Source organism: Mauremys reevesii, linkage group 8 (genome assembly GCF_016161935.1).
Source record: "Mauremys reevesii isolate NIE-2019 linkage group 8, ASM1616193v1, whole genome shotgun sequence".
NCBI classification, from domain to species: domain Eukaryota; kingdom Metazoa; phylum Chordata; order Testudines; family Geoemydidae; genus Mauremys; species Mauremys reevesii.
The window spans coordinates 84,735,338-84,761,751 of record NC_052630.1 but is presented as its reverse complement, the minus strand read 5'-3'; the positions used below and the strand labels follow the sequence as shown (position 1 = coordinate 84,761,751).

The 26,414-nt window shown below is 42.1% G+C and overlaps 2 protein-coding genes across 22 annotated transcripts in view; one reads left to right on the top strand and one right to left on the bottom strand.

Moving 5' to 3' along the window:
- The window catches only part of FUBP1 (far upstream element binding protein 1), a 58,544-nt gene extending 42,472 nt beyond the window's left edge, over nucleotides 1-16,072 (bottom strand). For 5 of the 16 annotated variants that reach the window (XR_005583919.1, XR_005583918.1, XM_039485937.1 and 2 more), the window contains exons 1-16: nucleotides 15,862-16,071; nucleotides 14,420-14,510; nucleotides 13,344-13,406; nucleotides 12,448-12,486; nucleotides 12,038-12,077; nucleotides 10,980-11,029; nucleotides 10,819-10,890; nucleotides 10,485-10,542; nucleotides 6,052-6,214; nucleotides 5,843-5,941; nucleotides 5,651-5,752; nucleotides 4,843-4,945; nucleotides 4,644-4,744; nucleotides 3,232-3,373; nucleotides 1,458-1,618; nucleotides 46-200 (exon numbers count right to left, since the gene is read on the bottom strand). Coding sequence is in view for 12 of the 16 variants with exons in the window: in XM_039485937.1 (XP_039341871.1) it covers nucleotides 46-200; nucleotides 1,458-1,618; nucleotides 3,232-3,373; nucleotides 4,644-4,744; nucleotides 4,843-4,945; nucleotides 5,651-5,752; nucleotides 5,843-5,941; nucleotides 6,052-6,214; nucleotides 10,485-10,542; nucleotides 10,819-10,890; nucleotides 10,980-11,029; nucleotides 12,038-12,077; nucleotides 12,448-12,486; nucleotides 13,344-13,406; nucleotides 14,420-14,510; nucleotides 15,862-15,975 (1,553 nt within the window). In the remaining 4 variants the exon portion in view is untranslated. The other 11 variants (XR_005583917.1, XM_039485936.1, XM_039485939.1 and 8 more) reach the window with 8 other exon arrangements.
- Nucleotides 16,073-16,234: 162 nt separating this feature from the next.
- Nucleotides 16,235-26,414, top strand: part of DNAJB4 (DnaJ heat shock protein family (Hsp40) member B4) — a 42,442-nt gene continuing 32,262 nt past the window's right edge. For 2 of the 6 annotated variants that reach the window (XM_039485955.1, XM_039485953.1), the window contains exon 1: nucleotides 16,235-16,429. In XM_039485955.1, the coding sequence (XP_039341889.1) occupies nucleotides 16,361-16,429 (69 nt within the window). In that variant the 5' untranslated portion in view covers nucleotides 16,235-16,360. Of the gene's footprint in view, nucleotides 16,538-17,448; nucleotides 17,831-23,441; nucleotides 24,692-26,414 lie in introns of those variants that run through there. The other 4 variants (XM_039485960.1, XM_039485958.1, XM_039485957.1 and 1 more) reach the window with 4 other exon arrangements.

Sequence of the window (26,414 nt, the reverse complement as noted above, 5' to 3'; positions counted from 1 at the left end):
TTTGAGAATCACCTTTTGAAAAAAATAAGATAAAGTGTTACTTACTGAGGTGCGGGACCAGGAGGCCCTGGATTATAAGGAGCAGGATTATAAGGTCCCATAGGATTGCCAGGACCTGGTGGGCCAGGAGGTCCATGTGGGCCAGGAACAACACCATGGGGCCCATGAGGAACAGGTGGACCCAAAGGATTTACTGGACCCTATAACAGGAAAGAAGTGGGCGGGGGAAGAGTGACCCCCATGTTTTCACACACTGGAAACATAAGTCTGAATTCCAATAGAGGTTCATCTAAAAGGTTTCACCCGGGTGTTCTCTACTAAACTTTTCTTTCCAAGTGCTGATTCATTAGGAATTCTTTCCTAGCTAGCACTCCAATGCCTTCCTCCCATTGATTTGGTTCTCAAGGACCACACCCACCAACACCCACACTGTTTATGGGCAACCTCTCCTAATAACCAACAACAGTGGGTTTAAAATATCAAGATATTCAAAAAAATCTAAAAATACTTCATTATGTTGACCACCAGAAAGGTCTTTATGTTCATGTACAACTGATGATTTAGAGACAGTAATTAGACAATCACTGGCTTAAACTTTACTAATAGGATTAAAAAAAAGTCAGAGAATATGAATGTTCTGAATGAAGATATAAATCAAGTCATTCTTCATTTCAACCAGAGAATTCATTTAGAAAAATTAAAAGTTTTACTTTTAATCAAAGGATAGCATTTCAGTTCAATTCTCTGCAAAAAAAAAGAACATTACCAACTACGCATGAGCTATTCTGAGCATTGTATAAAAATCAATACAGTTTTTTTAGTCCAATTGCTCACTGTTTGCATACTTAGATACTCAATTACAAATTCAGATGCACAAAAACTGAAAATAAAATAAGTCAATAAGAAATTATAACTATGTGTAGGCAAACAAAAATGAATAGAAAAAGCAGCAAGACTACATTATGAGCCATGACTGAAACAGAAATCTACATGAAGAGAGTAAGAGGAGTTTGTAAAGATTTAAGTTAAGTGTTTAATGTAGCTCTTTTTTTTTTTAAACTTAATAGTTTAGTGGACCCAAATTGGTTTCCTAGGCTGTCAAATTCTTCATTATCCACTGCACAAGAACAGCAAAAACTGCAACCTGGAAAACGGTCATCCTATCGTCTTCCCATTTAATCCTTCACCTCTCAGACTACCATGAAAAGTGCAAATTAGTATGCGATTGTAAAATGAGACATGTAAACATAATCAGGTGCTGATTAACAACGGCTTTTAGTTACTACCAACCAATGAATAGCATTTGAATAAGCAACCTAGAAGAGGGAAGAAATAGAAAGCAGCTACAGCCATTCCGTTCAACTTCCTATATTCTCTCAATTGCATCTTGAAGCAATAAGGTATGAGTGTACCAGTGGGCCTTTACAGCAATTAAAAATGCCTCCCCGAATACTCACTCCAATCTTTTCTTCTATAAGTTGCCGAGCATAATCAATTTGCTGTGGTGTCCCACGGATGGTAAACAACTTCATGTTAGGATCTGCATTTGGTGGAGGATTTCTCTGAAGTTCTATTCTAGCCCCAGATTGCTGACTTATGCTTTTGATAGTTTCACCACCTGTAATCAAAACATCCACCTTTGATGGCAAGACATTCAACTTACATACTAAATAAGATATAGGCAAAAGCCATTTACAAAAAAGTAAGAAAACTACTGAATTACAGAGCTGATAACCTATCTATTCTTTTCAGTTACACAAGGTATACACAAAAAAAAAAAAAAAAAAAACTGTTTCCTTGGGTCTGACAGTAGGGACCCAGCCAAAAAATGAAAAACAGCACACACACCAAAAAGCAAACAAAACACTAGCCCCAAGGGAAGAGACTGCAAGACAATATCAGTATCTGAAAACCAGCTCAGTAAGGAAGTCACAGAATAGTGCTTTTCTTGCATATGCAGACCTGTCACTTATTTAAACTGTAACAAAGTATTCGACAGCAAGAGCCACAGATGTCTAAAATTATATACAGATATACACACTTCACAGAAGTGTTCAATAAGATAAATTATGCATATAGAAATCAGATTTTGTTAATTAAAAAAATACCAGAGGAAGGGAGAAAAAAGATTTAGTTGCGAGTTATGTAATACTAAGAACAAGATACAATACAGGGAAAAACAAAGAATGCACAAAAAGAAAGAACCTCAACTTGAATTTAAAAGGACACAATTTTAACTGACTAATGAAAAACCCACCTTCCAAATAATGTGCTTTAAAAAACAGACAGACCAAAAAAAAAAAAAAAACCCCCACAAGATTTTTTCCAGTCTGTTGAAGAGCACATACCTGAGCTCCTCTAGAGCAGTGCATGAATGGTGTCATCATATATTAGTATGGATGACAGAAAATGCAACTGACCAAACAGTGAAGTTAATTGTTGAACATGTGCTACCAACTGCGCACAAGTAAACTAACTGAAAAGAACATTTCCCTCTAGTCTCCTCCATTTGCACTAATTTCAGATGTTACTTAACACTAATAGCTACACAGTTTTCGGATGGGAGATGCAAGCTTGTGTCCATTTAAACCATGCACTAGTATACCAAGTCAAAAGATGAACTACAACAGATCAATAATTTGTAGTGTCTGAAAGACTCATTACAAATGAGTAAATAAAAAGACATAGGTAACAATCAAGAGTATATATCTCATTTGACAGTGTAGTGCCTCTTAAGTTTTAATTATAATATTTCTATAAATTGTGATATTTCTGTAAAGGTAAAAAAATCTTAGTAATGAGACAATTTTAGTAGATGTTTGCTGAAAAGTGCAGAGATTTCTTTTGTGACAATTACAGTATGTGAGATCAGGAAAGTCTAAATTAAGATCACACTGGATGAAGAAGAGTTACTTGCACTTGCACCAACTGGAAGAATGTAAAAGATAAACATTTCAGCCTTTAGTTTTAAAAACTTCAGACTTCTTGTTATATTTAAATAATCTTAGCAAGATGCACATTACTCTGGCTACCAGAAACAACCACTCTCTCCTAAAGAAAAAAGAAATTAGTGTTGCATTAATCAACATGGATACAATGTGATTACATTGTTAAACTAAACTGAAAAAAAATCAATGCACTTTTGCAAAGATTTCTGGCATAATTAATTACACAAAAATATTAAGTACTATGATTTCTAGTTAGAATATATTTTAATTTAAAATATATTGCCTTTTCCAATGATTAATCCAGTTTTTCCAGTGGGTACAATAAAATTAAATTCCTGTAATCCACCAGGAGGCCCCATGTTCCAGTTGCCTTGGCCTCTGCCCCTTCCACGACCACCAGGTCCGGGACCACCAGGATTACCAGCCTAATGGGGGAAAAGCTACAAGTTAGCACACACTATTAAAACTTACTGCCTCATTTACCACAATTAATTCATTAGTGACAACAGGTGACTCTAGAACAAAGCCCACTGCCAACTAACAAGTGTCAGATTAAAACATTTAAGAGGCTTTATTATTTGTATACACACACACACACACACCCCAGTAACGTATATAGTTAACATTTAGTTGAGTAAGGATTTTTCACTGAAGTGCTTTCACTCATTTTATGTTCCTGCTTCATTTCCAGATTACCCCAAGTTCTGTCATACCACAGGAGTCCAGTGGTCTTCCTCAAAAATCACTCTAAGGTGCAAAAGGAGGGAAGGAAGACCACATGACATCCAGTAGGTGGAAGTGAAGAGATGGGAGGGAAGGCAATAGTGGCTGGATATAAGGGACAGGGTTCAGAAAGGTATGCGGAAAAAAGCACATTCCAGTTTTGTGTGCGCACACATGCACATAAATAAGGGGGTAACTGTGCTGGCCTTCAGTGCCCTGGTCAGAAAAGTCTGCATAGGAAGCTTTTATGCTCCTGCATCTGATTTAGCACATAGCTCAAGCATATGCACTAAACATAGCTCCCCTTGAAGAGCTGAGCAGAAGGTAATGCACAACTGAAGCATGCAGTTAAAAAATACAGCAGCAATTGTGTGTTTAAAGAAGACAACCACATACAGTACCCTGAATTTCTGCAGCTGGGAGGGAGGTATTCACAGACAGAGAATATAAAAATGTTGAAATCACTCCTTTTGTCCCAACCCACATTTTTAAAAAAAATTAAAACTTTAAAAATAGTGTGGTAGGGCAAAAACCAGATTGATTTCACAGGGAAAAGGAGAGTTCCTCACAATACAGCAAAACATGATTGCCTGCCTATTTCAGAGTAATGGTGGGACTGTTAGCCAATGATTAGATAAAGGGTTAGTAACCACCACAAGATTATGATTGATTAAAAGCAGGTAGTGCACTAACAGACAACTGTCAACTCAATAAAAGTAGCTCTAGAATAGCCAGGACAAGACATTGCCATGGGCTTTAAACTGACTTTTTTTTAAAAAAGAGAAAGTAACCTCATTGACACTTAAGAAGTGCAAACAAGGATGTTTTATAATCCATGCTCAGTTTTCCACACAGAACCAAAAACTACCATTAAGTAAGGTTATTAAAATGGACAGACAGCCAACACATGGATTTTTCCTAACTCAGCTGAAATTTTATTTTTTGCACAAAATATTATTAATATTAGCTAACCTGGACACTTCGAAGGAGGTCTGTAATAATTTCTGCAGCATGTTGACATCTGTCTGGAGGTCCTGTAATTTGGGCTATTCTATCTGGAGTTGTCCCATCATCTGGAATAAGAATGTAATATTTAAATTAAGCCATGTTTTACTTAAAAATAAAGCTAAATTGATTAACATTTACACACACACACACCCCCTCCACTCACCTGGCTTAAACTGGATTCTAACACCAGCATCATTCTGTATCTTTTTTATCATCTCTCCATTTCTTCCAATTACAATACCAACAGCAAATCGTGGTATTGGGACCTTAAGAGAATACATCATCAATAAATATCTTGAAACAACAAATATTCCTACCAAAGACCACAATAAAAAGGAATACTGGAAAATTGAACTGGTCACCAACCATACCACCTCAGCCTGCAATCTTGTCAAATCTAAGCAACCATGGACTCATGATCCCAGCCAGTAAATGGATGGAATGGCCAAAAAAGGGGAAATAAATTCCAGATACCACAGATTGTGATAGAGGCATCACTTCAGCAGATGGCGGTTTTCCCCCAGCCAATGCCTGAAGAAGGTGTTAGGGGGCCTAGGATACCCGTGTCATCAAACAATAACTCCAACAGGAACCCTCACCACTCACGATCATTTACAATTCCATGACTTTTACAACAGCTAGGATTAAACACCTGTGTGCTGCCCAAATTCCAATTTGTGTAATTACATTCTTCACTCTATGGTTTTAACTAGACTTTTCTTCACTTCCTCTTAAAAGAATTAAAACACCTCCAAAGCAACAGAATCTGCTGTTCATTATTGCTGGCACAAGATGGCTGCTGCATTCCACAAAGAGGTAGTAGTAGTAGTACAGCGGTGAGCAAGTGATACCTACGTGCCATAACCACTTTGGGATACAGTTAAAGAGCTATTATTGGTATTAACTAGCTTTTAACATTATTAAACAGTCTCAAAGTACACCGCGAACAATAGATTTTCAACCATACGTACATCTATCCCTTCATTTCCTCCTATTCTTGACCCATATTCATTGCGCGCCTCTCTAAAGCCACTTTGATCACGAATCAACTCCAACACCATTTCCTTGGCTTGCTAAAGAAGAAAAAATGTATTTTAGAGTCTATAATTTTAAAATTGTTTTGATATACATAAAAAAGATAAAGCTGGAAACAAACTCCTTACTTGAACTTTGTACGGGTCTCCTGTAATCCTCAGAGGTTTGTCTGCACCAGTGTTCTGTGGCCCATCTTGAATCATGACCATTTTGACTCCTGCTCGTTCCTATTTGACAATATAAAACTGAATTTCCATGCAATTCCAAAGTCTGACCCCTCTCTCTCTCACACACACACACACACGCACCCCCACCCCTACCCATGTTTAAAACTTACCTGAAGTTGCTTAATGGTCTCTCCACCTTTTCCAATAACCAATCCTGCCTTACTAGCTGGAATCATAATTTCTTGGACAGCATTTCCTGGTCCATCACCATGATGAAAGCCAGGTGTAGGTCTTCCCTTTTCAACTATCTGGTCAAGCAGTCTCTTTGCAGACCTGTGAAGACAGACAGGACAGTTACTGCTAAATGTATTACAAACTGCGCATTGTTCCAGTTGGAAAAATTCATTTCACACAGACAAAAAGTTTCTTCATTACAATTTTAACTGACATTTGTATAATTTGATATCTATAAAAGATGTATTTCTCAAGTTCTACAGGATGCTTTCCCAGTTTAGCTTCTCTTAACATCTTTATGTGAGACTCCATGAAGATGAGCTCAGTGTGAACATGTGAATATGGTAGATTCACATCCTATTAAGAGTTCTAAGAAGAGTGAAACAACTGTACTGGTTTAGATGCCCAATTATATAATGTGAAATAAGAAAGTGAACTTAATGCCACATATCCAAGTCCCTGAAATTGTACTGATGAGACCTGTTTCCAGTCACTTTCTTCAGCTTCATGGTATTGAGCAGGTATTGTGGCTGATGCTTTTCTACTTTCTTCTTCTGTCTTGTCTGTTAAAGTCTCACATTTAGGTCCACCTGTTTTTCTTACTTGTTTACTAGTTGTCGTAGCAAAACTCTACATGATATTAAGTTTCTCCTGTTTCCTTCTTTTAATATCTCAATTTTAATTTAATTTTGACTAATACTGAAGGTGTTTCCTCCTTCTTCAGCACTAAAACAAGTTCTCAAACTATCCGATATGGTGGTGGCCGATAACCTTCTTCCAGCGAATTTTCAAGAAGTTCCACCAGACTTCTAGGTAGTTACCTTTTTTCCTTCTCCCCTGTAGAACTCTGACTTGAGTTACTTTTTCTAGCACCAGAATTTTCCACACTTTTCAATACCAGACAATAGGGCCTTCTACCACCATGCTACAGTAATTCTAGTTGCAACTAGGGGATAAGTTATTAGTTCCTTATGGCTTTTATAAGATGCAGAGTTTTCAGGACAATTTAATAAAAGCACACAGGGGTTATTAGACACCCTATCATCTTCCTTCTGAAATCTCCAACAGCTTTCCAAAATGTCAAATTTTTTGGGCACATTCACCATACAAGGAGAAATTCTCCTATTTTCATTACGTTCTCATTTGCCTGTCCCTGTTCCATTAATATGTGTTTGCAATTTAAAGTTTTCAATGTTTATCAATAGTCACTTCCATTTTTCTAGTACAATAAGGGTAGGTCTATACTCACCGTCCGGGTCGACGTGGTGAGTTCGACTTCTTGGAGTTCGAACTATTGCGTCTAATCAAGACGCGATAGTTCGAACTCCCCGCGCACTCCGGAACTCCACCACCGCGAACGGCGGTGGCAGAGTCGACCTTGGAGCCGCGGAGTTCGACCCCGCCGCGTCTGGACGGGTAAGTCAGTCGAACTAGGGTACTTTGAGTTCAACTATGCTATTCGCGTAGCTGAACTTGCGTACCCTAGTTCGACCCCCCCCCCCCCAGTGTAGACCAGGCCTAAGACACATTCCATCAATACCAACAAATTACAAAGAAACATTACTTTAAAAACTGCCTGAAATATATACAGTAGACCTGCAGTTATGAACATGTTACAAACTAACCAGTCAACCACACATCTCATTTTGAACCAGAAGTACATAAATTACAGGGGAGGAATAGCCCAGTGGTTTGAGCATTGGCCTGCTAAACCCAGGGCTGTGAGTTCAATCCTTGAGGGGACCATCTGGGGATTGGTCCTGCTTTGAGCAGGGGAGTTGGACTAGATGACCTCCTGAGGTCCCTCTCAACCCTGATATTCTATTCTATGATCAGGCAAAAAAACAAACAAAAAACAAAAACAAAAAAAACCCCCACAACAACAAAAAAACAAATACAGTACAGTACTGTGTTAAAACGTCAACTACTAAAACAAAAATAAAGGGAAAGCAGCATTTTTCTTCTGCATAGTAAAATTTCCAAGCTATATTAAGTCATTGTTCAGTTGGAAACTTTTGAAAGAACCACCATAACATTTTGTTCAGAGTTTCAAACATTTCAAAGTTACGAACAATCTCCATTCACGAGGTGTTCATAACTCCAAGGTTCTACTGTATGCCATGAACTATCTAAACAGGAAACAGACAATGTAACAATCAAACATAAAAATAAATTGAAAATTTCTACTTTTCCCTTTTGAAGGCATTTGGGAATCAGTTTATTTAGAAACTGAGGATAATTATTGCCTCACCATCTTACTATCACCAAAAACAGTCACTAAAACAAAATTTCACAACAGAAGTCTTTGAAAAAAATCCTCAACTCCTAGCTATTAAGATAACATACAGGCAAGAGTCAAAGGCCTAACCCAGGGGTAGGCAACCTATGGCATCTTTTCCAAGGTCCAGGCACCTAATTAGTGAAGCCAAGTCTGCACTGCTCCACTAATTAGGCGGGTCACCCTTCATTCTGTTGTGTGCGGCTGCCCAGGCACGCACCTTAGGTCTGGTCTACACTACTGGGGGGGGGGGGGGGTCGAAATAAGGTAGTACCTTACCCGTCCAGACGCGGCGGGGTCGAACTCCGCGGCTCCAAGGTCGACTCCGCCACCGCCATTCGCGGTGGTGGAGTTCCGGAGTCAACCGGAGCGCGTGGGGAGTTCGAACTATCGCGTCTTGATTAGACGCGATAGTTCGAACTCCGAGAAGTCGAACTCACCGCGTCGACCCGCGCGGTAAGTATGGACCTACCCTTAGAGGGAACTATCCACGGACCACCTGAATGGAGCTTGCAGATCACTGACAGTCTGTGGACCACAATTTGAGAACCTCTGCACTAGACTTTCCAGCATTCAACTAGAATATACTCTGCTGTGTAATTTCACAGACCAACCCACCACTGCACAGGATGGTGAAAATTCTCTCTGCTGATGCAAGTCTTCTATCAATGGGCACTATGTTGCTTTAGAAACAGGTCATCTAAACCATAAAGACAGTAAGGATTCAGACTAGGAGGCATCTAAACATTTCTGTCTCAGCTAAAAGCCTAAGTCTTGTGTACTGGAAAGCCTTGATTTACCAAGTACCACCATGATTACTCCCACCACTACTATATAATAGGAACACATTTATCTTCACACCATTGGGCCTGCTTTTAAAATCCTAAATGTTCTGACTGAACACCAACATATCCATGACTGTGCCGTGAGTAACTTCAAAGAAAAGAAACTAGGGTTTCTACTATTACTCCTCAATGGAGGAATTTCCACAGCCACCTGATTCCAGTTGCTTCTTTATCAATTTGTCTTCTGGCTAATAAGTGCTTATCCTATCGAGCCAGAATGAATCTAATCTTGTAACATTTTGTTGTGATCAACTGGTCTGCTAAAAAGCTATTCCTAAGCAGGCTAATTTGAGTGAAAGGCATAAGACCCTTTCAAAATTAAAAAAAGTAGATGTTCTAGGCCCCCCCCTTTATTTTTTTTAATCTATGTTTAATAAACGTTAATGTCTTTTCGCTTACTGACATATTGTAAACTAAATTACTTGGCAACAGATCAAATTCAAATTACTATTAACATTATGGCAGTAAGAAAAATAGTAAGGGAACTCAAATTTACAAATGTCTCCCAAGCCCTACTAATCATCAGAAACACCACATTTCAATATTAACTTTATCCAGAAAATTACATATCAACATAAAATCAAATGGCATGGTCACACCACCACTCTGACCCACTTTATACCCATGCTGAAACTAGTGTACAGATTGGTAATTACTAGCCAAAATTGGGCCAGCTGCATTGTTCAGTCAGATCAAATGTTTCATCCTTGATTTAATAATATCCTTAGGGTCTGATCCATCAGCACAGACCTGACTGCAAGAAAAGGGGCTACTTCATTTTAACAGTTGAATGGTTATATTCAGGCTCAGTACAATCCAATTCTTACTCTTAAGCATTTCTCTACATTATCTATTTAAATGTTCAGAGTTGTGGGAAATTATGCTCCTCTCTCCCCCCAAGACAACATGGGGTCAGAATAATTACTTAATGACCGTAAACGCTCAGATTCAAAGAACTGAAGCTTTATAACTGTTAAAACACAAACTGTCAATAGCACATGACAAGAGTATGCGAAGGAAATATCCTTAAATCAAATTCACTCAAACAGCATTTTTCTTATTTTGCCTATCTGTAAATTTTGATCATCAGTGAAAACACATTTTTGTCAATTTCTGTGTGCATTACAATCAATGTTTACCAATAAAAACTGAATCTTTTCAAGCCTAGTTATTGTCACCTCACTGTACAGGAGTCATGACATTTTTAGATCTAAAAATATTTTAAAGTATTAGACAATATACTTACTGAACAGATTCGGGTGTTCCAGTTAACATGCAAGATCTATCAGGCAGGCCACCGCTATCTATAAAGTTTGTAAAATGAAACAGATTTAACAATTCTGTTTAACTCGCAAGGAATCAGTGGCTAAGTAACTAGAAAAAAGTGTGTTGTGGGAAGTTTTAACACTTCACCAAACTAATAAAATGACAGTCTCAAGATTTAAGATTTTTTTGCACTTAAATTACTTGCATCTGTTCCCAGTTGTTAAAGGTGAGAATAAATTTAGTTGAAAAACCAATGATCAGTGTTCCAAACTTGTTACCACTAAATGTATATAACCTCAAAAGGAAATAATTACCAGGAGCAATTTGTATTTTGCATCCAGATTCTTGCTGTATGCGTGAAATCTGTTCTCCTCCTCTGCCAATTACTTGAGGGATAAAAACAAAGGATGTTACTAGCAACAACAACATTTGTTAAGAACTCCCTTATATTGTATATTGTATTTATATTACTTACTGAATCCAACCATTCCATCTGGAACTTTGTACTCCTCTGTCATTACAGACCTAAAAAAAGACAAAATATAACAAAAGATAACATATGTTTAGGAGACCACATTGGCTTAGAATTTAGAGAATATTTTTCATCTGTACAGAAAGACTGGCTGCCTTCCCCGCAATCACACCAAGGAGAAACATACTGTAACATTTTGGGGAAATGCCTTTCTGTGGGTGCATCTACTGCATCTAGTGACTTGAACGGGAGCCAAGTTTATGCAATTTTACTTCAGAAGTTTTGCCCATTTCAACCTGAAATTCTTCAGGTTAAATAGAGATTAAAAGCCAAAATGACAATCTGTAAACACAGAATACCAAACAGTAATATTAGAAGGCAAAAATGACATGCCTAATTAACATATAAAATTTAGATACTAGATTTATGTACTTCATAATAGATCAATTATTTCTGCTAAAAATCTGTTTGGTATGAAAAAGACCAGTATATTCCATGATTATTAAAATGTTGCTAGTTATGTAGCATTAGAAGTATGTTACAGATGTATAAAAATATAGGCCATTTCCAGAACAAAAAAATGCACATCAAGAATTAAAAGGGCATGTTGGCAGGTTGGTTAGTTTTGTGTTTTTGAGGCAGCAGAGGGAAGAAGCAAGATGAGAAGAATGCAGCATAAGTTATTGCATAAATAAGTTATGGCATAAATTTTGTTAACTCCAATATTTTTCCCCTTAAGAAATCTTTCCCTCTTGCTTTTAAAATAACCTTTTCCTTAAGACCAGATGCTCGACCCTATGGATCACACATCCCACATATGACATGATATCAAGTCCCCATGCAGTTCTAGATGTGGGATCGGACACTAATTCTATTACATACATTTCAAATATTTAGCTTATGCCTATTGTGACTAAATTGTAACAAGCATCACTTCACAATTGTGTTTCATTATTATGTTCAAACATTGTCTTTTTAGGAGAAATGTTTTGAAGTTGTTTCCTGGAAATGCACCAATTCTAAAAAGTAAGTGTAAACAAAATGTTAATTATGGCTCCTACCTTTGTTGCTGATGCATCGGGGGTAGCTGGGTTCCAAAAGCTACAAATAAAAAATATTTTTAAAGTTAAATTCACAAATAAAGGCAAAATTCTCTCACAATTAAGCCAGAAATTTCCCACTAGCTACTTCTGACAAAGCTGGGTTTTAAAAAAAGTTGCCAAGAAGAGGTATAAAAGTATAGCTGAAAAAGACAAACTGATTCTCAGTTCTGTTGCTAGTATATAATATTCCACAACTATCAAACTGTTCAAGAACAAGCCTATTTTACTTAAAGAAACTTGAGATATACGGGTCAAGTCACTGTGATCTCACTGGTTCAACATTACCTACCAGAATACTGCATCATACTCTTGCTCTGAAAATGTACACTTGTTTAGGTTTTATTTGCAATGAAATAAAAAATACTTACAGTCATTCTGAGGAGCAACTTTCTTAGCATCTGGTTGATCTGCAAAATTAAGATTTTTTTTATTTTTTGCCAAGAAACAAGAATCTTTTAAACTAATGGCTGTCCCATGAGTGTGAATCGTAACTTTTCCAGTGTATTTTTAGTCAAAGAATTTGTTTTGGTAATTTCAGGGAATAGATCTGAATAAAAAAGAAATATTATAAGTACGGTACTCGGTTAGTATACTTGAAAAGAAGTTAAGTATTTCCATTTGTCTATCCAGTGGTTTAAGAAAAGCATAGTTTTAGAAACATACTGTAGATTGGATATCCATAAACAGTCAATGAAACTTAGCTAAGATAAGCAACAACATTTAACTCTGCTCCTAATAACTCGCTTCTCAAGCTAATGATGCTTCTACAGTAAGAACTGAAGATAAAAGTCCACCAAAAATCAGTATGAAAATAAACAATGGCTTAAAAAAATTTCTGACAAGTGACCACAAATCTACATAGAATAATTTAAGAAGCAACAATAATCCCCTGCAATGCAATCTGAGTCTGAACTGTGGTATGAAATTCCTATCCAAATATCAAGCATTTCACAGCATAAAACTTCAAAAAAAAAAAAAAAAAGAAACAAAAAAGTAGATTCAAAGCAACTCTATCACTAACATAAAAAATCCTCTTTGTACAAATAAGCAAAATGAAAGGCACTGACAACCTATATCTGAAAAGACTACTTCAGATGTTTCCTTCCCCACCCCAAATTCAAAGTTGTGATGAACCATCATAATTTATGTGTAGCAAAAAGTCAGACACATAATCCAAGAAATATTTGTGTCATCCATTTCAAAAGATCCACTAGTTTATTTCACGTTTACATACTAAACACAGGTAATAAATAAAAATTCCTGCCTTTAAAAGGAGAGGGCATTCCCTCCCAGTGTGTTGTACTGCTCGGACTTGTCCAAGAGCCATCTACACATAAAATAAAAAGAATACATTACATACATCATCTGAAGCATCATTAGCTCATTTTTGTATATTAAAAACCTCACTATTAATAGAAAAACACTTTTATTAAGAATACAAGAACTCCTGGTCTGAAGCCTTAATTACATTCTGTAAACTGAGTCACAATCCTCTTAAAGGAAAAAAAAAGTCACAGCTCATATAGACCTAACAAAATATTTTCAACACCTCCAAATTCAGAAGTTTCTCTCCATAATTTAGTCAGGATTATGTGTGTATATTAAACATATCAAACCCTGTTAAGTTCACACTAGTAGTATAGTAAAAATCAGAAGACACGCCACACAATTCAGTAGCAAACTTTTCTGCAACGTAAAGTAAGTCAAAAAGTGGAAACTGCAACAAAAGTAGAGGAAATATTTACAGCATGATCTTATCAGGGTTCATGCGTGCTGTATGCTGAAGTTAGTAAAAGATTTAGCCAAGTAGAATTTTTATTTTCCCTGACTTTTTTTTTTTTTTTTTTTTTTTTAAAGTCCTATGCCTTTACAATGAAATGCATTAAAAATAGTTTACCAGATGCGGTACCTTCAATAATAAATCAGAGGTCAAACCAGCATAGGTTTGAAAGGTGACCACCTTCAACCTTAATAGGGAATAAAAGATTTCAACAACATATCTGCGTAAAGGTATCTTCTAAATTATTTATGTTTCACCTACCTTACCCATGGGTTTTCCTCTTAAAATTTACTGCATTGTGTCAGTACAAGAGGTCAGGCAATGGTCTAAGAATTGATTTACACAGACTTTAGATTTAAGACCTAAATAGCGCCACTGATTTCTAAACAAAAATCCCCATTAAAACCAAATTGGGAAAGTGTGTGGTGTTCTTTAAAGGGAGCACATGCCGGTACAATATGGATCTATACTATTGTTTCTGTGGAAAATTTAGGACCTTTTTGACACCGCTGCCATGAACAAAATGAATTATGGTAGTATACATATATTTGACAGCATACCTCCATCCTCAAGAGGTCTTTTTTGTCCTCCATAACCGTAATCATTTGAATTCATTGATGTCCCTCCATCACCTCCAATTTTTGCTGCAATCTAGATAAAAGTAAAAATAATTAAAACAAATATGAGATACTTTTTACCTTGCAGATCAGTCCTGATTTGCCCTAGTTTTACTGGAGGTTTAAAAAAAATACATATTAAAAACAATATACATCTCAATGATGAAAAAAGTCCCTCTTTGCATATCATCTTGGAGCATACTTGATCAAATTATCATTTTGCTTTAAGAAGGGCATTTAAAGAGCATTTTGCATTGTTACAGATTTCTCTTTACAAAAAGGAGGTTGTTGAACTCTTGAGGTTTCACCCATGGAGGAAGTAGAAGAGACTGCTGCATTTAGAAATGGCAGCACCATGTATTTTGCCACAAGATCTTTGAGATATTACATCTCATTAAAACACAATGAGTTCTCTCACAGAGAACCCAACTCCTAGCAAGATCACCTTAAATCTCAAAACTGCACTGACTTTCCCTTTATAAATATTGTATAAAGTTACATCTTGCTTGTTACCAAATGAAGTCTTATGTGCAGCCAACTGAAAAACGACGAATGTGCAAATCAAATTAAAAGTAAAACTAAAGGAGCGAGAGTACTCAACGGAAATTTGTAGTTTTAGCTCAGGACCAACGAACCCAACACTTTCAAACTAGTTTGAGCAGGTTACCAGGATACAAGACCGCCTCAGGTAACATAATAAATGGAACCGAACCCGAGCCTTTTAGAACCCGAGGTGGGATCCTCGTCGAAAACCTGCCACAAGCAGTTCCTTCTCCTTCGCCTCCCCAGCCAGCGCAGGGCGGTGACCCTGCGCTGCCTGGGATAAGGCGTTTGTAGTAACTAGCTGTGATTTCGCTCTTTGCTTCCCCCCCAAACGGCTCAGCGGGAAGGCCCGGGAAAAGTCGCCTCCCTAACCTCTCCCTTCACGGAGCTTGTGGGTACAGGGGGAGGTTACCGGGGATCGAGCAGAGGTGGGGACCCTCCCCCCCCATCCCATTGTGTGTTGAAGGGGCAAGGGCGCTGCGGGAGGCCCCCCCCCACCGTTGTGTGTGCTGGGGAGGCACAGGAATCCCTCCTCACTGCGTACACAGGGCGGGGAATGGGGAAGACACAAATAGCACCGCCGTCACCCCAACGTGCGCAGAAAACGAGGCCCCTGAAAGGGAAGCGGACCCAGCCTTACTCCAGCCCCCGCCCCAGAACAAACCCCTGAAGCCGCCCGATACGCTTCAAAGGATTTGCGTAGGACCCACCCTATTTGTCCCAGAATAGGTAGAGGGGAGATTCCGGTGCTGAGGATCAGAGGATGCCCTATCGGGAGCCGCTTCCAGGCCCCCGAGCCTGAGGGTCGGAGCTACCGATGGGCTGGTGCCCACATTACACACCTGCCTAGCCCGCTGCAGTGCGTCTTTAAAGGCATCGTTGACTCCCCCACCTCCGCCTCCTCCTCCTCCGGGCGCGCCCGAAGCAGGAGGGGGCACCGTGGAATAATCCGCCATAGCCGCTCCGCCGGCGCTTCCTGCCCTACTCGCTGCCTGCCAAGAAAGAAAGAAAATGGCGGCGGGCGGGAGCCTTTCACATTCCTGCGCGGCATCGTGCTCGGGGGAGGGGGGCAGGGAAGGAGAGGAAACCTCGCGAGACCTCTGGAAGGGAGGGATGGGATTTCGTGGAGGTTCACGTGGAAGAAGAGGAAATCTCGTGAGACTTCACTCTGAAAGCCGGTATATGTGTGGGGTCGAGGTTATATCTCCGGAGATGTCCTTCAGGGGGCACGGAAGAGGAAATCCTCAGAGGCGGGGAGATAAAGCTCGCGATAGTTCCTTTCTGGAACGGGATTTCAGAGGCTCCATCGTGTACGGGGAAAGGGGGGCTGGATATCACGCGATGACTTTTATCGGTTCGGGAGTTGGGAGATCGCGGAAGGGAAACAGGTGGATCTCGCGACCTTTGAAGGTTAATTTTCAGCGCGTGGAGCTACAGCCTCCGCTGGAGCGCGGTGGCTGCTGGGAGCTCGGTTGGCTCGCGACCTGCTAACGCTGACCGAGACTTCTGCGGCTTTGAGTGAGTCAGGGAGGGAGAGAGAAGCTCCGCGCGGGGCGAGCGGTTACTGCCATTCGCTGGGGTCTGAGCACCCCTCCCCTCCCCCCCGCTTGGGCGCTGGCCCCGTGCTGAGGGAGCTCGTTGCCTCCAGGGCACAGTCCCACCCCGGGGGTGAAATCCGGGGGCGCAGAGCTCCTGGCCCAGCACGGCTCTGGGGCGGCCCCCCGGGGCGTGCTGGGGTGGTGCCACTGGGGAGGAGAAGCATCGCCTGCCAGGTGACTGCCGCCCAAAGCTGATGCGGCGAAGCCGGTCAGCCCGCTGGGCTTGGGGCTTGCAGTGCCGCGGGGGGTGGCGGCTGCCGCGGCTTGTAAACCGGCGTTGTTGTGCAGCGTGGTCACGAGACAATATCCCCCCCCCCCCGTGTAACGCGATCAGGCTACGTAGAACTAGCGCTTTATTGCGACGGGAGGATGGATGGGGCGAGAGGTCTGCGGTGCCGCGCCGCAGCGCGGGCTGGGGAAACTGGCAGTGCCTCAGGAAACAGCCGCGTTTGTTGTTGTTAGCTGCTGCATGGTGATATGCAGAGCTGTTCTGACCGGCTCGGGATCCGAGACTTCTCCGCTTGGCATGCCAGCCAGGGGGGTGGGAGGGAACGAAAGCCTAAGTTCCTCTTCTGGGGTTTGTGACTCTTTCTCTAGTGTGGCTTCTCTTTTCAGCTAAATGCAACCTGGCTTTTTAAGATGTACCACCACTAAATTCTGTGTGCCCCTTGCCCTGGCACTTCACTGCTCTCATTCAGTCAGTACTACTTTCGATTCCTTTTTAGGATATTCATTTTTCAGGATGATTTGCTCTGTTGATTCTAGCATCTTCCTAACAAGCTTCAGCTCCTGAGGGAGATGGATCGTGGCTCCTGCTGCTTCTGTGCCCTGCAGTAGAAGATGGGAGGTTAAGCATGTCATCTGCCTTTTGGTGGCTGATGCTACCCCCCACCCCCCCTCACGGATCTGGTGGAGATATGCAAGAGGGCCTGGGCCTTCTGTGCTGGCCTTTTCTTTCCAGATCCGACCAACACTGATGCCTGCAGAGTGCTTTGGGATGAACTCATGACAGTCAGCAGGGGTGACCGGGAACAGCTGGAGCTGCCTCTCACTCTGGCCGAGTTCTCGGAAGCTCTCCGTCTCATGCCCACTAATAAATCCCTGGGCATGGACCATGGAATTTCTGCTGCATGTTCTGGGACATCCTCGACCTGGACCTTGCCACCATCTGGTCCGAATCATTGGAGAGCAGGGTCCTCCCCCTGTCATGCAGGTAAGCAGTGCTCGCCTTGCTGCCAAAGAAGGGGGACCTCTGCGATCTCCGGAACTGGCGTCCCATCTCGCTCCTAAGCACGAGCTGCTAGAATCATAGAATATCAGGGTTGGAAGGGACCTCAGGAGGTCATCTAGTCCAACCCCCTGCTCAAAGCAGGACCAATCCCCAACTAAATCATCCCAGCCAGGCCTTTGTCAAGCCTGACCTTAAAAACCTCTGAGGAAGGTGATTCCACCACCTCCCTAAGTAACCCATTCCAGTGCTTCACCACCCTCCTAGTGAAAAAGTTTTTCCTAATATCCAACCTAGACCTCCCCCACTGCAACTTGAGACCATTACTACTTGTTCTGTCATCTGGTACCACTGAGAACAGACTAGATCCATCCTCTTTGGAACCTCTTTTCAGGTAGTTGAACGCAGCTATCAAATCCCCCCTCATTCTTCTCTTCTGCAGACTAAACAATCCCTCAGCCTCTCCTCATAAGTCATGTGCTCCAGCCCCCTAATCATTTTTGTAGCCCTCCGCCAGACTCTTTCCAATTTTTTCACATCTTTCTTGTAGCGTGGGGCCCAAAACTGGACACAATACTCCAGATGAGGCCTCACCAATGTTGAATCGAGAGGAAGGATCACATCCCTCGATCTGCTGGCAATGCCCCTACTTATACAGCCCAAAATGCTGTTAGCCTTCTTGGCAACAAGGGTACACTGTTGACTCATATCCAACTTCTCATCCACTGTAACCCCTAGGTCCTCTTCAAGGTCATAGCAAAGGCCATCTCGCTGTGGTCCATCCTGACCAGACCTACACCATCCCGGGCCGTACCATCTTTGATAATCTTTACCTGGTCTGGGATCTCTTAGAGCTTGGGTGTAGGGATGATCTGTTGTTCACCCTCCTGTCGTTGGATCAGGAAAAGGCATTCGACCGTACAGACCACAGGTATCTCCTGGGCACTCTGCGGGCATTCGGCTTCAGGCCCCAGTTTATGGGGTTTCTCCAGGTGCTGTACGCTTTCGCAGAGTGTTTGGTCAGGGTCAACTGGGCCTTGACCGCACCTGTCAGCTTTGTGCAAGGAGTGTGGCAAGGCTGTCCACTGTTAGGTCAGCTGTATACTCTGGCTATTGAGCCCTTCCTCCATCTCTTTCATAAGAGGTTGATGGGGTTGGTGCTGCATGAGCCGGAGGTGCAGCTGTTCCTGGCAGCGTATTCCGATGACGTGCTTCTCATGGTCCAGGACCCGGACGACCTGGTGCGGGTAGAGGCTTGCCAAGCTGTTTATTCAGCAGCCTCCTCTGCCCAGGTCAGCTGGGTCAAGAGCTCTGGTCTGGTGGTCGGGGCCGGGTGGCAGGCAAGTTCCCTCCCACCCACGCTTCAGGCCATCAGGTGGAGCATGGGTCCGCTGCTCTATCTTGGCATTTACCTTTCTACCGCACATCTGTCTCTGCTGGAGAACTGGCAAGGTTTAGAGGGCAGGGTGACTGGGCGATTGCAGGGCTGAACAGGATTGCTGGTGATTAACCAACTGGTCCTGTCCATGCTCTGGCACCGACTCAACACCCTGTGCCCGACCCTGAGGTTCCTGGCCAATCTCCAGATGTTGGTTCTGGAGGTTTTTTTTGGCTAGAACTGCACTGGGTCTCTGCAGGGGTTCTCCATCTTCCCATGAAGAAGGGAGGACAGGGTCTGACGTGCATGCGCAAGCAGGTCCATGTCTTCCGCCTCCATGCCCTGCAGAGACTCTTTTATAGTGCAGGCGGCTCGGCATGGAGCATATTGGCTCGTGCCTTCCTCCTCCGCCTGCAAGGCCTCCAATATGACCGGCAGCTTTTTTTTTTTTTCTCTATCCAAGAAGTCTTCTGCGAGACCTCTCTGAGCTGCCAGTCCTCTATCAGGACCTCCTCTGGACCTGGAGGCTGAGGTTTCAGCAGCTAGGTCCGTGGCAGCCACTGAGAGGGTAGATCTCCTTGTGGAGGCACTGCTATGCAATCTTCAGCTCCGTGTGCAGGTGGCAGAGTCCCCTTTGGTGTGCCAGAGGTTGGTCCTGGTGGGAGTCACCAAGATTGGAAATCTCTTGGACTATGTCCTGGGGGGTTGGGTGGATCCCCTGGCACTCGGTCAGTGCATGGGGCTCTCCACCCTTAAAACCTCCCGGCACATTCTCCAGGAGGTGGAGGCAGCCCTGTCCTCTGAGGTTGGGGTTTTCTTTGAGCGGGTCCTGCAAGAGGGTGTACCCCGCCTGCCTCTCACTCCAGGCCCTCTGGATCTTTCCATTGGTCCCCTGGCCCGTGAGCCTTCCCAGCCTCCCCCTCCTCATACCCCAAGTTGGCTGCGCGTCTTGCAGCTGGTCTATTTCCGAACCGTGCCAAGAGACCATCTGTATGCGATCATGATGCACATGCTTCATTTCCCCACCCAAATGGTGGGACCTTTCACCTGTAGTGGAGGGTGGGGAACCCTGGTGGGCCAGCTTATATTCCATCTTAGTCCTGCGGCCTGCTGGGGATATCAGCTGGTGACTCCTACATGGAGCTGTGAGCACAGGCGTGTACTTGGCGCAGTTCACCTCTGTCCCTGAAGCCTGTCCCTTCTGTGGCATGAGGGAGATCCTGGCGCATGCATACCTTCAGTGTGCCAGGCTGCAGCCTCTCTTCCGGCTCCTCCAGAACCTCTTATTGAGGTTCTGGCTGAACTTTTCCCCACACTTGTTACTTTACGCACACCTGATCCAAAGATACGAAGTTGCGGGACCAGCTTGTCAACCTCCTCCTGGCCATGGCCAAGGTGGCCATTTGTAGCACCAGGGAGAAGAGGTTGGCAGAGGGAGACCCCTGCGACTGTGGGGCTGTCTTTTGGGGGGGAGTTATCCGCTTTCATATCTGGGCAGAGTTTCTCTGGGCAGCGTCTGCCGGCTCTCTCGATGCCTTTGAGGAGTAGTGGGCGCTGTCTGGGGTTCTCTGCTCAGTGTCCCCTTCTGGTTCCCTAGTTTTTGCCCTTTGACCCCCATGCCTGTTCCTGTTATTGCCTTTGTTGTCCCCTGAAGTTGGTTGGGTTCTCAGTCCAGTAGCTCTTCCCTAGGCTGGGGGAGGGGCTTTTAGCAGTGGGCGAGCTAGTGAGTGCTCAAAAGGACCAGGCTTCAGAGCCCACAGCCATTATTTTACTAACTTCTGTAGTGTCAGTATCTGTCTCTGGTATCCAGTTAATGCTGAAGTCGATAGTAAGCATCTGATAAAGTTTTTAAAAAGTGGATTTGTCATATCCTTGCTTACAAGGCTCTTTGAGCTTGTGTCAATTTGGAATGAGGTGGCACAAATGAAACCTATCTATTTAGTTATGTTTAACATAGACCTTTCTTAAAGTTCTCGAACCACAGCCAGGAACAAGCATTTTTGGCCAGAAACAATTGGCAATCAATTAACATGTTACAACATGACAAAAAGTCAGCTCTAGATGAAGCGGAAGGCCATAGAGTATGGCTAACTTGTTAGCCCTAGAAGCAGCAAAGAATCCTGTGGCACCTTATAGACTAACAGAAGTTTTGCAGCATGAGCTTTCGTGGGTGAATACCCACTTCTTCGGATGCAAGCAGTGGAAATTTCCAGGGACAGGTGTGTATATATAAGCAAGCAAGAAGCAAGCTAGAGATAACGAGGTTAGATCAATCAGGGAGGATGGGGCCCCATCCTCCCTGATTGATCTAACCTCGTTATCTCTAGCTTGCTTCTTGCTTGCTTATATATACACACCTGTCCCTGGAAATTTCCACTGCTTGCATCCGAAGAAGTGGGTATTCACCCACGAAAGCTCATGCTGCAAAACTTCTGTTAGTCTATAAGGTGCCACAGGATTCTTTGCTGCTTCTACAGAACCAGACTAACACGGCTACCCCTCTGATACTTGTTAGCCCTAATAGCTAGTAATATGAGAAAATAAGAGCAATACTTAAATTAGACCACTAAGGCCTTGGCTACACTTGCAAATTTGCAGCGCTGCAGCAGGGTGTGAAAACACACCCTCTCCAGCGCTGCAAATTGCGGCGCTGCAAAGCGCCAGTGTGGTCAAAGCCCCAGCGCTGGGAGCGCGGCTCCCAGCGCTGTACGTTATTCCCCACAGGGGGGTGGAGTACGGACAGCGCTGGGAGAGCTCTCTCCCAGCGCTGGCGCTTTGACTACACTTAGCGCTTCAAAGCGCTGCCGCGGCAGCGCTTTGAAGTGCAAGTGTAGCCAAAGCCTAAGTGTGTGTGTTTGGGGGAGGGGAGGAGAGGAACGTGCTATAGCTTACATCTGCTATGTCTGTGTCAGGAGATGGCCTACTGCTGTGTATTCTTCTGTTACTATATCATATATTTCCAATTTAAACTTAGGTTTAAGTAAATTCTATTTTTGCACATTGCCAACATGACATGTAAAACTGTTGTGCTTTTATTATTTAAGATGTTTTTAAAAAATACTGTTTTCATGTAATATGACTGGCTTTTTAATTTAATTAGGATCTATTGACTTGTATTGGTAATACATAAAGAGAGAACTGGAGTTGTTCCAGGAAAAAGAGAATTCCTTTTCCTATCTGTTTCTATTAATTGATTCTATCCCAGGAAGGTGAATGGAGATGTATTCCTATTCCATTGGCTTCCCCATTATAATCACCCTGAAATTAAAAGATTATGTATATAAAGTGGGCATTTTAAGATTGATTTTTGTGTTAGTTAAAAGCCTATTAAAGGCCTCAACGCTGTTTCCTGTTGCTTGTAATAAGTAAGCTTACTCAGAAATCTATTGGCAGTGTACAGATTGGAGTGTTTACCAAACAATGAAGGGTGACTAGTATGGCCTAACTAGCATGCTGGACTGGGACCTATTGGGTTCTATTCCTGACTGCCCCTGACCTGAGTAAACTTGGGCAAGTCATTCCCCTTCTCTGTCCCTCAGTTTCCCCATCTGTAAAATAGAGATATTGGTATTGTCTTCCTTTGTAAAGTGCTTTTTAGATTACTTATGAAAAGTGCTATATAAGACCTAGCTCTTATTAGAAGACTCTCAGGCAAATGTCACCACTGCCTATTATGTTTTGTTTTTTTTTCTTGATATATGCCTACACTGTAAATGTTTTTCAGATGGGATCCTTTATAACTGGTGTCAAGTTGCTTTAAAATTTTATAAGCCTCTTGCTGGCATTCTAGTTGGACACTTTAAGTTCTTATGTTGCTCTAATCATTTAGGACAGAAAGCAGTTTTCCTCTTTAAAAAAAAAAAAAAACTCACTCATTTCAGGTTTTTTTCCCCTTGTGTCTAGATCAGGGATGGGCAACTTTTTGGCCTGAGGGTCACATCTGGGAATAGAAATTGTATGGCGGAACATGAATGCTCACAAAATTGGGATTGGGGTATGGGAGGGGGTGAGGGTTCTGGCTGGTGGTGCGGGCTCCGAGGTGGGGCCAGAAATGAGTTCAGGGTGCAGCAGGGGGCTCCAGGCTGTAGTGGAGGAGTGGGGTGAGGGCTGCCGCTGGGGGTGCAGGCTTTGGGGTGGGTCTGGAGATGAGAAGTTTGGGGTGTGGGAGGGTGCTCTAGGCTGGGACCCGAGGGGTTTGGAAGGTGGGAGGGGGATCAGGGCTGGGGCAAGGGATTGGAGCACTAAGAGAGGCTCAGGGGTGAAGGCTCTGGGCGGCACTTACTTTAAGTGGCTCCTAGAAGCAGTGCTATGTCCCTTCTCCAGCTCCTATGCAGAGGCACAGCCAGGTGGTTCTGCACGCTGCCCTGTCCACAGGCACTTCCCCTACAGCTCCCGTTGGCTGCGGTTCCCAGCGTGCAGAGCGGAGCCCCCTAGCTGCTCCTACACGTGGGAGCCATGCCGCTGCTTCTAGGAGCTGCGTGAAGTGACCCTCAACCTTGCTCCCCTGCTGGAGCACCAGAGTGGGGTAAACCCCTGACCCCGCTCCCCAGCGGGAGCTTGACGGCTGGATTAAAACAGCTGGCAGGCCAGATCCGGCATGCAGGCCATAGTTTGCCCATCCCTTATCTCGATGCTCTGACTTGCATTTGGCGGTATAAGAATAGTCACTACCTGTATAAGGTTCTGAAATAGATATGGTATAAACATGTTACTGTCAACACATGAAACAAAAAAACGCATCGAAAAATGGTTATGCTATCATGCTTTCTTTTGGTACAAGAGAGTCTGTTTGTTACCTTCAGTGACTAACCCATTGACCAGGGCAAAAAGAGCTTCCCCACTTTGACCTACCAATGCACAATTTTGACCTGTGATAATCACCTCTAAAGAGGATACTGTCCTCGTTTCCACTTAGCTTTCCTTCCCTCAATACATGACACACACTACAGGCAAACAAACCAAAACAGCCTATTAAAATAATCATGTTAGTTCTACAGGCTGGGAAGGAAGAAAGACTATTGTTTCTAAATGCTAGGGAATATACAACTCTGATAGCAGTTCCCCTTCCCTATGTAACTTTCTGTTCAACAGTGTAAATCTTGGGAATATGCAGACATTAATATTGAACACATTCTGTATAGCAAAGTAATCCTTCTTGGAATGTGTAAGGTATGTACATAAGTTCAAAGAAGGAAATATGTTGTATTCAGAAATATGGAATAACACATTCTGGATTGAGCAATTTAATTTCCTTGCTTCCAGATATCTTTCTTCCTTGAAACCTCAGAGCATGAGAGGAGTGATGCCTAATTATCACACATAGAATTCATGCATACAGTGAGAGGCTCATTCGCAAGATGACTATCTCATATTTAAAGAAAGGGGGAAAGTCATTCCCCGCTTTGTTTTTGGCAGCTGAGTTCCCTGAAGTGATAACTAACATCTACAGTCCAAACAGCAGAATACTGGTAACTGTTCCTTTAAAAATCATTGCTTAGTTATTCCTTCAGTATTTTTAATGTACAAGTAGAGATGAGGAAAAAGATATAATGGTGAGAGTGAACTTTTTTGTTTGTGTGTATGTATGAATATGAGAATTTTAGCATTATAAGCTAGATTTGAAAGTTGACTTTCGGGTTAAAAAAATGCTGCTAATGTTCAAGACCTTTCCAGCTTGTAATTTTAAAACATGCCAAATTCTTTGCCTGGTAATCAGTTTCAAGTTGCTTTATAGGGATTTGTGGGGAGTTGACATTTATGACAGCAGAAGATGGCATATCTCATGTCAAGGAAAAGTTTTGCTCACAAGGGTCTTTTATTATTTTTTTAAGAAATTATTTTTTTTTGTTTAAATGACCTAGTGCAATTTACCTAGAAAGTCAGGAAGTACAGGATTTTTAATACTTCTAATTCTGAACTGCACAGACATTTGTGAATTGCTTACTGCACTTTTTTACACTCACGGAAGAGGAAATTCATGTAGATGATTTTAAAGATTCTTGATGAAGATAAATGGGAAGGGGACTAGATAGCAGAGAGGGAAAATTGGAAGAACAAAAAGGATTCTATTGTGATGACTGCTCTTATAATGCTATAGTTAAAGTTTTGTCAGCATTTCTCTTACAAAATCCTTATCCTGCTATAGAATTTTACTCTGGGCTAAAACATAACTGACTTAATACAAGGTTAGTCCATTTTTGGGTCCAATGCTACAAAATGTACAGATGCTTACAAAACTTCAGTGGGACTGCTCAGTTGAGGAATATGGGATGGATTTCATCCTTACTGCTTTTCTTTTGAATATCTGTAAAATTTTTATATCTGTGCTTGGAAGGTTTAGATTTTTTTTATCAGTGAATGTCAGTAAGTGTTGATTCACCATAAACACACAAACTAATTAAAAGTATTTCCATAAATGATCAAAATTTACAAAGTAAGAAAAATGCTGCTTGACAACTTGTTAATTTGATTTGAGGATATTTACTTTGTATATTTTGATGTGATGTGGACAATTTGTATTTTAACCATTATAAAGCTTTGAAGTTTTGAATCTCAACATCTACAGTTGTTAAATAATTGTCTGCCCTCCCAATTGCGTGACTCCTCCCTGTAATTTCTCACAACTGTGAAAATTTAAATAAAAAAATCTTAAATGCTTAAAAATAAACACCTATCAAAATCATCAACAAAATTCTGATAAGCTTAAATATATCTGTCTAATTTTTAATTTTTTTGAAAGTTTTACAAATACCTCACGTACTTCTAAAGCACTGCTCTTTATGGTAATACAAATAATAATAATGGAGACTAGTGTTGCAGCCCTAGTCATGGTCAAGACCCTATTGTACTATGCTCTGTATAGACTCAAAAAGATGGTCTTTGCCCCAAACAGCTTATTATCTGAGTATGAGATGATACAGCCACACAAGACTGTAAGAGTACAGTGAAACAATATGGGTCAGCATGGTAAGTAGTGGTCTCAGCACACCCACAGCCTAACAGTTGTCAAGTTTTTTTGTAGGCATCAAGGAAAAGAAGAGTTCTCAGGAAGATAATTAGTTAGGTTTTTTTGTGAATGTTTGCAGCATGCAAAAAAGCATGGAAGTGGTTGCTTGAAAGTGTTACACGTGGGCAAGGGGAACTGGCAGTATTGGTGGATAGGAGGCAGGAGTTGACAACGTGATAGTAAAT